The sequence below is a fragment of the Rhamphochromis longiceps genome, linkage group LG18 (assembly GCF_057381845.1).
Source record: "Rhamphochromis longiceps isolate RC_006_pf linkage group LG18, R_longiceps_female_GT1.1, whole genome shotgun sequence".
Taxonomy (NCBI): Eukaryota; Metazoa; Chordata; class Actinopteri; order Cichliformes; family Cichlidae; genus Rhamphochromis; species Rhamphochromis longiceps.
In genome coordinates this window covers 11,145,962-11,159,172 of record NC_140574.1, presented here as the reverse complement: position 1 = coordinate 11,159,172, position 13,211 = coordinate 11,145,962, and the positions used below count along the sequence as shown (strand labels likewise).

At 44.6% G+C, this 13,211-nt stretch overlaps 1 protein-coding gene across 3 annotated transcripts in view; it reads right to left on the bottom strand.

The window, feature by feature from the left end:
• Positions 1 to 332: 332 nt before the first annotated feature.
• The window catches only part of ankrd12 (ankyrin repeat domain 12), a 40,177-nt gene continuing 27,298 nt past the window's right edge, over positions 333 to 13,211 (bottom strand). For 2 of the 3 annotated variants that reach the window (XM_085388718.1, XM_085388721.1), the window contains 10 exons: positions 13,112 to 13,183; positions 12,557 to 12,697; positions 10,694 to 10,897; positions 10,323 to 10,465; positions 8,833 to 8,980; positions 4,309 to 8,717; positions 3,393 to 3,491; positions 3,063 to 3,206; positions 2,866 to 2,961; positions 333 to 1,603 (listed from right to left, as the gene is read on the bottom strand). In XM_085388718.1, coding sequence (XP_085244844.1) covers positions 1,418 to 1,603; positions 2,866 to 2,961; positions 3,063 to 3,206; positions 3,393 to 3,491; positions 4,309 to 8,717; positions 8,833 to 8,980; positions 10,323 to 10,465; positions 10,694 to 10,897; positions 12,557 to 12,697; positions 13,112 to 13,183 — 5,642 coding nt within the window. In that variant the 3' untranslated portion in view covers positions 333 to 1,417. The remainder of the gene's footprint in view (positions 1,604 to 2,865; positions 2,962 to 3,062; positions 3,207 to 3,392; positions 3,492 to 4,308; positions 8,718 to 8,832; positions 8,981 to 10,322; positions 10,466 to 10,693; positions 10,898 to 12,556; positions 12,698 to 13,111; positions 13,184 to 13,211) is intronic. The other variant, XM_085388720.1, reaches the window with a different exon arrangement.

Below are 13,211 nucleotides of genomic sequence, written 5' to 3'. Positions count from 1 at the left end.
CAAGTGCTGAGCAACGTGCTTAACAATAAGGGCATGATTAAAATAATAAAAAATTTAAATAATAAATAATATAAAGAAAACTGCTCTTTTATCGAGGGGCTATTTTTTTATTTTACTGCATCTGTTTTTCAACAGGAAAAATAATAAAGTCACAGCTGGAGGTGCAGCGCTGCTTACAGTGACATCTACTGGCTAAACATAGTACTACCACTAAATAGTGTTCAGCTGAGGTGGCTGTACTATGAAAATAGGTTTTTACCAAGAATCACACCAACAAAAAATTTAATTTCACAACAAATAAAATTTATTCAATTATATATTACAAATATCTACAAGTCATGTAACAAGTAAATATTAAAATAGACTTTTTTAGAACTATCGTTCAAAAGGCATTATGCTGAAAAAATAGGATTTGTTGTGATCTCACAATGAAACTGTAAAAGTATGATATTTTTTTTTTGTTGTTTTTTGTTTCCTTGGAAGCCACAACAGACTTTAATGTGCACAAGACACAATGAACAACATGAGGAGTGAGGCCACAATAAGGACATAACACAATGGCGCAAAAAAGGGGAAAAAGAAAAACAAGAAAAAAAAAAAAGTCTGAACACTTCAGTAAACCTCACAATTAAGTCCACAGTACAGCTCTTTAGGGAAAAAGTACAAACAATGCAACGCATGCACAGCATTTAATTGCCAAAGTCAAAGAACACCAGCTGTGGCGTGGATGTCCAGATGAGGAAGGAAGAAACAGCAAAAACAAAACAGAAAAAAAAAAAAAGAAGCAACTGAAGCCAACACATGCTTAAGATTTTAAGCCAACGACAACATCACAAACAAAGAGGACACTCGATATCAAAAAAAGGGGGGGAAAAGGGGGGGGAAAAGAACTTTGGTCCATTAAAACATCAGACAGAACAAGTTTACAATCAAAATATCTATCATTTTGTTGTTGTTTTACAAGTTTAAAACAATAATTACATGGCTATTTACAAATGCACAATTTATGTATAAAATAAGTTAAAAAAAAATTAAGAGCACAGTCTGTACACAATGTATGAACACTCAGTTTGAAAACAATTGAAATCTTTCACTTGTGTGACCCTGCTTGATGAGGTGTTGTTGTCCACACGGCGCCTCCTCTCACTGCACCGCCTGGCCCTGCTTCTCGTCTCGGCTCCCCGGCTACGTCTGTTGCCTGGACGGTCTTCCTTCCCCGTCCTCGTGGGCGGGAGGCCTGTTTTGGACTCTAAGAGCTCTGGAATTAAAATGGTCTCTTTTTTTAAGTGCTCTTTCTTATCACTGCCTCATTATAAGTGCTTCACATCTTTTCCTTTCCTGTTCCCCGATTGTGCAGGCTGCCCGCTCGTGTCAGCAATTTAGCTTCCGCTGTGGCAAAGCGCGTCTGTCCTACAGCTCATATCGGGGTCAGGTCAAAGTCGTCGTTGACCTCCACGAGCGGGATGTAGAACTCGGGGATCTCAAAGATGCTGGTGGACTTGTAGGTGGCCGGGTCCAGCTCCTGCAGCTTGAGCTGCCACTCCAAGCGCTGCACTGCGTTCAGAGCTGCTGCCTCGTGCTGCTGCCTCATCAGAAGACACGTCTGTGGAGGGAAGAAAAAGAGGTCGTGACTTCATCCAACAGCTGTTCTCATTTAGACCAAGAGCGTCCGTCTCCAAGAAAGAACTGGTGGAGGAGAGGGTAGGAAGAAAAAACAAAGGCAACCAAGAAGTGAAACGTTTTTCTCCACCCTGCTGCTAAACCCAAAAACGCTCTCCGCCACGCTGAATTCAAAACAAAAAACTGGACTGTACCATCGATCGACACCAGAGAAACTTTCCCTGGGTGCTTCATCAGGTACACCTGTTCAACTACTTGTTAACCAATCACATGGCAGAAACTCAGTGCACTTATGTACGCGGACATGGTCAGATGCTGGAGTTCAAACTGAGCATCAGAATGGGGAAGAAGTGAGACGATTGACGTTATTGTGGCATGGTTGTTGATTCACAAGTATTTCAGAAACTGCCCATCTGCAGACATTTAACCACACAAACACCTTGAGGGTTGCTGATGTCAGAAGAGAATGGCCAGACCACGTCGAGCCGATAGGAAGGCAACAGTAACTCAAATGACCACGTATTTGTGCCATATTACAAACCTCAAAAATAAAATAAAATAAAATAAAAAATAAAATAAATTGACAATGAGTTCACTGTACTCTGATGACCTCCCCAGTCACCAGATCTCAATCCAGAAGAGCACCTTTGGGATATGGTGGACCGTGAGCATCATGGATGTTCAGCAACTGTGTCATGCTATCATGTCAACATGGGTTAAAATCTCAGCAATGTTTCAGGCACCTTATTAAATCTGTGCCATGAAAAATTAAAGCAGTTCTGGGGCTCCAATGCAGTGCTAGTTAGGTTTACCTAATAAAATGGTCAGGAAGTGTAGTTGGTGGTTCCTTTTAGCACATTTATTTTTCATTCCTTCCAGAGAATAGCCATATGCAATTAATTAACTTATAAACATCCCCCTTGCTTTAAACTTGGAAGTCGCTGCTCTCTGGCTACCCCTAACCCTTCTCTTAGTTTCCTGGCTGCCTCTTGGCTTCCTGAGCACGGACGCCAAGATGTCACAAGATAAATCTCAGATGCATGAAAGGCAGAGATCTGCATCTTAGATGTAAAAAGCAACAACTAGCAGGATACAATCACTGAAAGATTAAAAGCATTCACATATGAGACAATAAGACCATCTAAAACAAGCAAACAACTCTTTCTACATTTTTTGGAATAGCATAAAAATCTCCTGCAATGATATTTCTGACCATTTCCTTATAATTTCAGATTCATTGCTCACCTTTAGTTTGTCAAACTTGTCGTCGACATCTTGTAACCACGACATGAACTGCCTGGCGTTGAATCGGTCCCTTACTGATGTTTTGCCATCATCACTCTATGAGACAAACAAATGATAAACTCTCAAATTCTCCCCAAAATACACTAAAAACACTGGACTGTAAAACATAAACCCATGGATGTCCTTGTGTTAATTACCTGGACATCCTGCGGCATGTTGTACACTTCCGCATCCAATAAAACGGTGCAGGCACTGAAAGGCAGAGTCTGATTGGCTAGTGTTCTTGCTGCCCGGTAATGGACTCGTAAGACCTCCTGCTCGTTTGAAACAATCAGCTTTTCCTTAAAGAAGGAAAAAAGAAATCCAGTCAGTGTCATAAATCCAACGTTTGTGTGTTAGCGTGAAACTCAAATCTTTTTAAGAAAGCACATGTAGCACAGCACCAAACACAGTCATGGTTAATATAACTGCAGGCATAACACAGACGACATTTAACAATGCGAAGCTCCAACAGCAGAACTACGTACCCTTTCAATGCTGTGCTGCAGTCGTAGTTTCATGCGGACCACCTCCTGCTGTTTGAACATCTCTTTGAGCTGCTCAGGTAATGACGGAGGAGGAGTTATCTGTCCAAACGAACCGTTTAAAAAAGGAGAAAGATTTTTACAAACTTGGTCAGGACTGCAGTTTGACATCTGAGAGATGAGAAAATATTAGCATTTAAAGTTTAGTACTGGTGTGTAGCAGTGATGCAGTGCGTCTATGCAGAAAACTGAGCATCAGCTGTCCTGGTAAACATGGGGGATGAAATGCTTAAGGCTCTGAGCCTTAATAAATGAGCAGTTAACAGCAAGACATCAATAGCGTGCTCACAGTTTGGGTGAAAACATAAATGATTGTGTTGTGGACGGATGGATGGCTCGCCTTGGCATTAGCTCATCTGACTACTAGACTTCTTTTTGTCACTCTTCTGTTTCACTGATGAGATTTAATTCTCTTTTCAATATCTTTCCAACAAAGTCTCATCTCTTCAAAATGTATAACCTCCCCCTGTATAATCTATGACTGACCCCCCTGTCTTCAACACAGCTGCAGCGGTGCAACGTGCCGGATTAACACGACCGCCAAAAACGGGGATAGAGGATGTGACACAAATTTAATGTTAACGTTGACATGCAGTGAAAGGGAGAGCAAATGATTTTTCTTCCCAGAAATATATCAATTAGAGCCGCCTGATTAGTGTAAATTTATATTCAACTGCAGTTATGGATCATGTTATGAAGCCAACATAATGAGATCAAACCATCATTGTGCTCCGTTCTTTGCACTAAAGGTCAAATGGTCACTAGCTTCGTTTTGAATCATAAAAGAGTATGCACATCATCCCTGCTGCAGTTTTGTCTAAAAAATCAAATCAAATCAATAATAACAATGATGACTCACAGTTGGTATACAGAGTTTGCTGAGTGGGTTCCCGTCTAGGAGGTATGAGCCATTAAAGGTCACATATTCGTCATAATACTGCGGCGGCTGCGGGGCGACGCTGCACAGCACTTTACGCTTCTCCTCGATCTTCTTGCGGATGTGCAGGAACTCGTAGTATGGGTTAGCTCTGTCCGACTGGTAAGGTTCGATCTCCTCCAGCTTTACAGAGTCAACGATAGCCGCTAGCGACTGCTGTTCCCTCTCTTGTTGAGTGGTGGAGCACGGCTGGGAGAGCGACACCTTCGGCATCTTCCTCTTGCGTGGATGGGGCACGTGAATGTCCATTTCCTCGTCTGCTACGCGAATCTTGAGTTTCGCCCCTGAGGAGTCGGACTCCCGGTCTCCGGATTGCGGAGAGGAACTCCCTGAGGCGCTGCTGCTGACGTCTGTTGGATCCGCTGACTGGACGGCGCTTTGGCTCTGCTCTTCTAGAGCTGAGGACGACTCTGGTTTCTCCTCGGCAGGCGTGACCTCCATGGGCTCCGAGGAGGCCTCTGCTTTAGATTCAGGTGAGCAGTCTGTACTCAGGCTGCCTTCAACGGATGAACTCTCAGTTGCAGCAGAGACAGCAGCACCACCACCGCTGTTGTGCGAGCTTTGTGGTACATCTGCTGTCCCTTCAGTCTTGTGTTCAGGGCTCGAACAGGACACGCTTTCCTTTTCCGTAAGAGCATCGAGACATGGGCCTGAGATGTCGCTGGAAGGCTGTGATTTCTTGCAGTCTTGGCCACTTGCATCTGCATCCTCTTGAGAAGGCCTGCACTCATCGGATCTGCTGAAACCCGTTGAGGATTCTCTGGCAGCAGAGGTGGGAATGTGCGAGCTGGTGGACGGTATGGGACTCCCCGCCGCTTCTGTTGTCAAGTTTTCTGCATCCGTTTCCATATTTTCTGGTTCTGTTCCGTGAGCGGTCTCCACGAGTGTGTCTTTTTGGTCAGAAACCTCCGTGGTAACTAACTCGGCCTGCTGCTGATTCTCAATACCAGAAGACGGGAGTGGTTCTCTATGCTGGAAGAGCTTTGTGTTTGTGAGTGCTGACAGCTCAGCAGCTTGAGAAGCTGTAGGTACTGACGGCTGATCAGATTCTTTAGTAACACATTCTGCCTGTGAAGTCTCCATCTGACACTGGATGTCTTGGACAGCAGGAGGCTCAGATAGAGGAAGAGGTTTCGGCTCCTCCGACCCACTTTGAGAACTACTGCACTGTGAGCTGCTGGACTGTGGAAGAGTCACGCTTTTACTGGGAAGATCTTTATTTAACAGTTGCGTTGTCGAGCATCCAGCAGTGCTTCCTTCCCTCTCTGTGACTGAATCGGTAACTGAATTTGAATTTTGTTGTGTACTCAGGCTCTCTGTGGTTTCTGAGGCCTCCTTCATTCTCGGCTCCTCTCCTGGGATCGCAGTCAGGTTGGATTTTGGCAGATTTTCAACAGCTTTGCCTTCAGTTGATGAGTTGGCATCCTCATCCAGAATAGCCCTGAGGTAAGGAGATTCATGCCTGCCGGACATCACTCGATTACCTTGTGAAACATCTGGAAGACTGTTGCAGTCTTTATCGTGAACAGACGGCGACCTTGTAGCTTGAATGACGAGGGAAGACTGGAGAAATGCAGGCTGGGAGTCTGAGGCTTCCATGTTTACATCAGAATCGTATTCGGCATTTCTGGGAGTTAATGTCGTTGCCTGGCATGAATCCTCCGAGCTGGCAACAGAGACTAAAGAAACAGACCTGGAAATGATGCCACAACGGTCATTCTCAGGACGGGGTGATCTCGTCAGACAGTTTTCCACGGCTGATATGACCTTTGCGCTGATAGAGGGCAGACTCTTCCCATCAAGTGACACCGTTCTGGGGCTAGTGCCGTCCTTCAGGGATTTATCTCTGCTGTGGACATCAGATGTATCAGAGCTTTTTGAGCGTGTTAGCTCCTTACTCAAACATGGTTCTGTTTTTGTTCTGTCTTTAGGCTTGGACTTCCCCGGATCTGCCACAGGCCGCTGTTTAAGCCTTTCCCGCTCTTTCTGTTTGAGTTTTTCTAGGTGCTTCCGATGCCACAGCTCAATCTCTTGGTCCTTCATGCTGAGCATGCGCTCAAAGCTGGTCTGCATCAGGTCATCGTTCACAAGTCTCTTTTCTTTTGGTTTGGCGTCTCGTATTGCTGGCGGGGCTTTCAATTTGGCCTTGTCTGCCTCCGTCTCACTGGATTTGGCCTTGCTGATTTTGGCCTGCTGAGAGCGGTCTTTGTGTCGCTCTTTATCCTTGTGTCTATCCGAGTCTTTGTCACGGTCTCGCCTATCGCGATCCTTCTCCGGCGTTCTCACTGCTTCCTCCTTTGATTTTGTAGATAAGGACTTGCCGCTCTCAGAGAGATGGCTTTTCTTCTCCTCTAAAAGTAATTTCAGATTGGAGGTCGAGGACAGCGTTCCATCTTTTATTTTATCTCTTCTTTTCCTGTCAAAGTCCTTTTCTTTGGCGCGATCAGATTTACTGTGATCCGTGGTCTTCTCCAGAGGTTTTCCTTTCCTATCAGAGCTTGTGCGATCCTTTTCTCTGTGATCCCCGGCATTATAGTCTCTGTCCTGCCTCTCCTTATCAGACCGTTTGTCGAACTTATCTTTACTTTTCCTGCTGTCTTCATGCTTTTTTGTTGTGGTTAAAGATTTCAGCTTCTCGTTTTCTTTGTAGCTTTTCTCTCCAGGCGAAACGGAAGAGATGGATCCCGCTCGCTCCTTTTCCTTCCAACGATCCACTGAGTTCTGTGGTTCGGTTTTGTCAGAGTGCTCTGTTTTGACCTTTTTTTCCTTGTCAAGATGCCTTTTCTCCATTTTGTCTGAGTCCTTTTCCTTTCCTGGGAGCCTCTTGTCAGTTTTCTCGCGTGAGCCTTTTTCTGCAGGCTCCAGCTGTTCTTGATCAGCTGTGATCCCACTTATGGGTTTCTCCTCTGTCTCTTCTTTCATGCTGTTGCTCTGCAGCGACTCCTCAGGAATCCGCCCTGAGCCGTGGCAGTCCACCTTTTCGTCATGCTCGCTGAGCTTTGAATCCTTCACCTTCTCTTCTCTTCCTGCCGCCTCCTTCCGCTCTTTTTTCACGCTCTTGTCTTTTTCTCGCTCCTCTCTTGGCCTCTTTTCCTTGCTGCCGGAGTGCTTCTCCTTTGGGTTTCGCTCATCTTTCACAGGAGAGGAATCAGCAGTCTTCTGAAGTGAGCTGCTGTCTTCACTTTCCTTTTTTACTGGCAGAGGTTCATCTGTCTCATCACTTTTGAAAAAATTTTCTTTCCAGAACTCTCTGTCAAATTCCAAATTCCTGTGGCTGTCTTTCCTGGCCTCCTTTTGCCTTTGGCGGCTCCGCTCTGCCTCATATTCCCTGCGGTGTTTGTCTTTCTCCTTGTGTTTAAATTTATGCTTCTTCACGACTTTTCCGTCTAAATCAGTCTTCCGTAAGGCACCCTCGCTGTCTATGCTGTTTCCTATGCTGCCGTCTTTGTAGGGGCTCGAGTGGCCGTCGTCGCCGTCCACACTGGAGTCTTTCTGTTGATGTTTGCTCTTTTCCTTGTGCTTACACCCCTTCGTGCTGGAGCCTTCAGTGCAGTAGTCTGCGTCTGTGTAGTGGTTGTATTTGACACCGTCCACTGGACACGAGCTGTCAGTGATGGAAACGCACATCTTCGCATTTTCCTGTTTGAGTGGTGTCTGTTTATCTGTCAGGCTGTGGTTCAGTTTAGGAGATTTGATGGCTGACAAGTGGAAGAGGTGGACGGATGAATCATCTTTGGGACTGAAAGACATCTTGAAAGAGTCTTCCTCCCGGCCCTTCTCTGTGCTTTCAGACACTGTTGCCAGAGAGAGGACTAGCGTTTTACTGTTTTCTTTCCCATCTTCTTGGTTTTCCTTGTTTTTATTCTGGCTCTTGCTCTTCCTCTTAACTTTACCTTTGTCCTTTTGCTCAGTATTGTCCTTTTTCGACCTCGTGTCCGGCTTGACGTTCTCCGAGCTATGAGAGCAGGTGGGGGAGCTTCTCTTCTCTGAGAGGCTCTCCGTTTCGTCGCTGGACGTATCCGAGCTGCAGTGGACACGAGACGTCTTCTGCTTCTTGGACTTTGATGAGGAATCCCCCTTGTTGCTTTGCTTTACTGCAACGTGATTCCTGTCTTTGTCCTCCTTCTCCGGCTGTCGTAGCTCCCTCCTGAGGATGTGTCTGTCATTCAGGGCTTTACCGAGATTGTCCTCCTCTTCCTCGTCCTTAAATTCGTACTCATCCATCCCTGGCATGGAAGACGATGCTTTCGTGGCAGAGTCCTTTTCAGTATCAGAGTCTTCCATGTTGTCATCGACACTGGATGGATTGACAGATGGCGGGTCTTCAGATTCTGTGGAGTACAGTAGACTTAAGCTTCATTTACAGTGGACACATTACTGGATGTCGATGACAGGGGAGTAAAAAAACAAAACAAAACATAAATATTACACAGGAGGGACAATCACCTGAAGAGCTGTCATCATGGTCCGACACGGCTCCTTCTCCCTTTAATAGCTGTTCCAGCTCCTGAGAGTCGGCCACATCCACCGGGCGCTCGCCGCGCTTGTTGGCTTGGAAAGCGTTACCACCGTGACGAAGCAGAAGTTTCACAATCTACAGAAAACACAACAATTACACTGAGAAATCCTAGACAGACAGACATGCCTTAGATTTTTTTTAAAGGTAAAATATAACATTTTACCAAGGCATTTAAAATTGTAACAAAATGCACTTTAACGCAATCTGATGCATTTTGATCATTTTTAAACTCGAACAACTTAAAAACAAATTTACTGGCTGATGACCTAAGAGTGGCCGTCTTCTTATCATTATCATAAAATACTACATTCTGCAAGTTGATGCAACAGAAATAAATATTTGACTTAACATTTAAAGACAGCCAAAAAACAAAAACAAAAAACCCCCAAACATGTATGCAATGTCCACATATAAATGTAACAGCACTCTGACTATTCCTGCATTAAGGATGGACTTGTGCAACCTTTATATTAGAGGTGCGATCAAAAAAAGAATTGGCTCATGAATACATACAAGCACACCAGATAAAAATTTGGCTGATCTCCCTTTTAAAGTCATCCTCTTGGGTCAGTTTTCAGTGCTGCTGCTATTTTTAGCTTGCTCGTTTTTAGGCTAGATTCTGATCGCTTGCATGTGTGGTCTACGATTTCACCGCAGCCCTCAAAACTTGAAGCAGCCAACTTCTATCTGTCAGACTGACTCTGCTTTCATGTGGTGGGGGGTGGGGGGTGGGGGTGGGGGGGGGGGGGGGGTCTGGGTGTCAGTTACAGAGTCCACAGTTTCCTGAGCGAACAGGAGTGCGAACAGGAGCATGCTTGTCAACATTCGCAAGATTGTTATTCACTGTAAATTTATCCCCCAAGGTGACACTGACACCTCGCTCGAGTTCATCTAACATCTTGAGACGTCTAAGGAAAATATTCAGCACAAACGACCTGAACTGTGATGCGTGCCATCCTGTGCCGGCACAGAGTGCATTATGAACACGTACGTTTTTCTGGCTATGTTGACATAATCTTGGCTCACCAACCTCCCTACTTGCCAAATATGTCTCCCTGCCAAATCCACAAATTCCACAAAGTTGAAAGGTCACCGTCTTGAAAAGCTGAAGGAGATGCACCATGTATCTTAGAGGCAGTGCAGGAAGACAAAACAGGTCTTCTGCTGAGCGACCTAAAAGTAGCAGTCGCTTGGAAGCTGTCCGAGTTTGGTGATAAGCCAAATTTAAATCAATTTGTGTATTTTTGTTTTGATTCTCAGAAATGTTTAATCAAATTTTGTAAGTGCACTGAGACAATGTCCTTCTTACATTCTGTAACAATTTCACACATCAGACCTGTGCAGAGTCCTTAATCAAAATTTTTAAGTGCAATATACTTTTAAGACCTTCAGTTACAGACTAACTCAAAGCTCTTACATCTTTGTGCCCGCTGCTGGAAGCATCATGAAGTGGTGTGTCGTCATCCAGACCCTGTGTATTCACCTCTGCACCTGCTGCTATCAAGACCTTGGCCACATCATAGTAACCAAGATTACAGGCTTCATGCAGAGGCGTCCAACCTGGTGAGGACAGGAGAAGAGTCTTAAAAATTTTTTACCAGCTGTTTTCTCAATTCTACTACTCGACATACCAACAGCTGCATAAGCAGTAGTAATGCGCAGACTGATTACAGCTCATGTTGAGACATTGCCTTTGCATCAGCATCTGTTACTCAGTCTAATGTCATTATTAACAACTGCTGGGACATGATGAAAGCTGTTAAATGATCATCTCCTGGGGCGTCGTACCTGCAAAGTCTTTGACATTGACATCAGCTCCCAGGCTAATGAGCTCTTTAACTTGCTTAGCGTCTCCCCGGATTGCTGCCATGTGAAGGGGAGTCTCCCCTCGCTCGTTCCTCTTGTTGACCTTGTCTTTCTGCCGAGACGAGGCGCTGCTGGGGACTTTCTTCTGCACAGGGGTCGTTTGTGAGGGGTGACTCGGTGTAGAGTCTGGACACATGGAGAGAGAGAGAGCGAAAAAGACTTAAATGATGCTCGAAGGGAAGAGAGAGAAAAAAAAGCACATCACACACTAAGACAACTGCTTTTCTCTCTAGACTGAACAACTACAGTGAATCCAGTTTTACTGGGAACGAGAGACTGCTTAAACCCATGTCTGAGTAAGCATACATGCATCTGGACCTTTCTAGGAATTACACATGCACGTTTGAATGCATGGTGTCAGTACAGAGTTCACTGAATTCACAACATCCTGGTCCACTCAGACAGAAAGACAGCACCTTCACCTAAAGCAAACTAGATCTACTGCCGTTTGCTACAAATTCAGGCTGTAGACAAACAGCAATAGTTGAAAGAACATGTATGGGTCTATGAAACATGAAATGGGGGTTGCCATAGTAATGGAAACTGAATAGCACTCATGGGACTGGCATGGTTGTGTGTTGGTGCTAAACAGAACCTACACACAGCTGTGCAGACTGTCATCAACAAAATGTATCTGTGTGCAGTCACATTTTTTGAATACTGATGTTATTATTCATTTTTTACTTCTCTCCTTTAGCGGTGAACTCTGCAGTCCCTCCGTTTTATCTGTGCACACCATCATCTTCATCGGCTACATGATGTCGGTTACTTTGGAGGACATGCACATATGTATACCTATGCAAATTCAGACAAATGCAGTTCCGTGATTTCCGGAAGATGCACTGTAATGTTTATCAGAGCTACTTTAATAAGATATGGAAATGGACTAACTGACAAACATCAGATCATTTGAGTACTTTTTCCACCACTGAATATCCCGTTTGTTGGCAATAACAGAGCAGTCCGTTACTACAGCATTACAGATAGCATCATATAAAGCACAGTCAGACTGTGCAATGGAGAAGGTACGTGTGCACATTTCAGACCATTTTCCTAACAAATGAGGGTTATCATTCCCCTCAAACTGTCTACTGTAACAGTCACCAATTTCTCATTGACTGCTGATGAGCACCGGTGACGAAGCATGACATACATGAACAAATGAAGAAGAAAGAAAAAAAAAAGGTCTAGTGACTAGAGACCATATTTGGGGGAAAAGAAAAATTCTCAAAACTGCCAACAACGTAATGGAAAGGAAATAAATATTATTCAACTTATCAAGAGGAAGTAACTTTTTCACATAGCACAGGGTACAGCAAAAATCTCCTGTAGTAGACAGACTACGGCAGCAGGAAGTCGCATGGTACCGCCCCCCCACAATGCAGTTTCATCCCCTTCCAGCACCACAGCTTAATTCCCAAATATCCTGACCCGATTCTCTCAAATTCATTTGGAGTCAGTTTTTTGTAGGCTTAACACTGTCAAACAGCTCCTTTAATGAGTAAAGCAAAAGACAAACAAAACCAAACTGCAATAACTACTAGAAAACATGTAAACAAAACAAAACCAAACAACACAGTAACCCTAACCCCTCTCCAAGTCAGCTATTTTCAGATCTAATCTACAGCAGCGGTACAGTATCACTAACAAACACCACAGATAAGATTTTTATCCTATTCCTAAAAAACAAAACAAAAACAAGAGACGTTCTGAAGTATGACTCATCTAGCAGCAAATACACACTGACCCTTCTTGAGGACAAGGTGAGAGGGCGAGTACACAAACCTGGACTGTTGGCTGTCATCTGCATTAGGAGAGCCATCTGTTTGCGCTCCGACAGCGGATACCCAAACAAAAAGTTGGGTGCCTGGGATTTCTTGCCCCCAGCTTCCTTTTTCACCTTCTTCTTGTCTGGTCCATCTTTATCTGTAACAAGAATGAGTTTGGAGACAAATTACAAAAAACACCAAAAAAGGTCGTCTTTTACAAGATGCAACTTCATTGTGACTGCATCGCATTTTTCCTCTTCCCCTTGTATCTGTTGAGCGCGCAGAGAAACAGATGACAAGCATGAGGTTTAAAACAAAAAAAAAACAAACAGTTAAAAAAACAAAAACAAATAGAAGATGGCATTCTCTTAAGCCAGCCAAGTGCCCATGGCACTCCTCGGGCCCCCCCAGTCTCCGGTCGGTTGTTTAAACACAGACATGCGTGAGCTGTAATAGGGGGGAGATGCAAGGCGAAAACACACACGCGTGCATGTGTGCATGTGTGTTTACAGCAGAATAGCAGCGCAAAGTGGATGGGCGCGGGGGCTGAGGATCGGGCTGCAGCGATTACCTGCGTATATCCTGCAGGGAGGCACTAATCTCTCTCCCCAGGTCTCACTCGACTGGCCTGGGTCTGAGTCATCTACAGTGCAAAGCAGAGAGGATGGGAG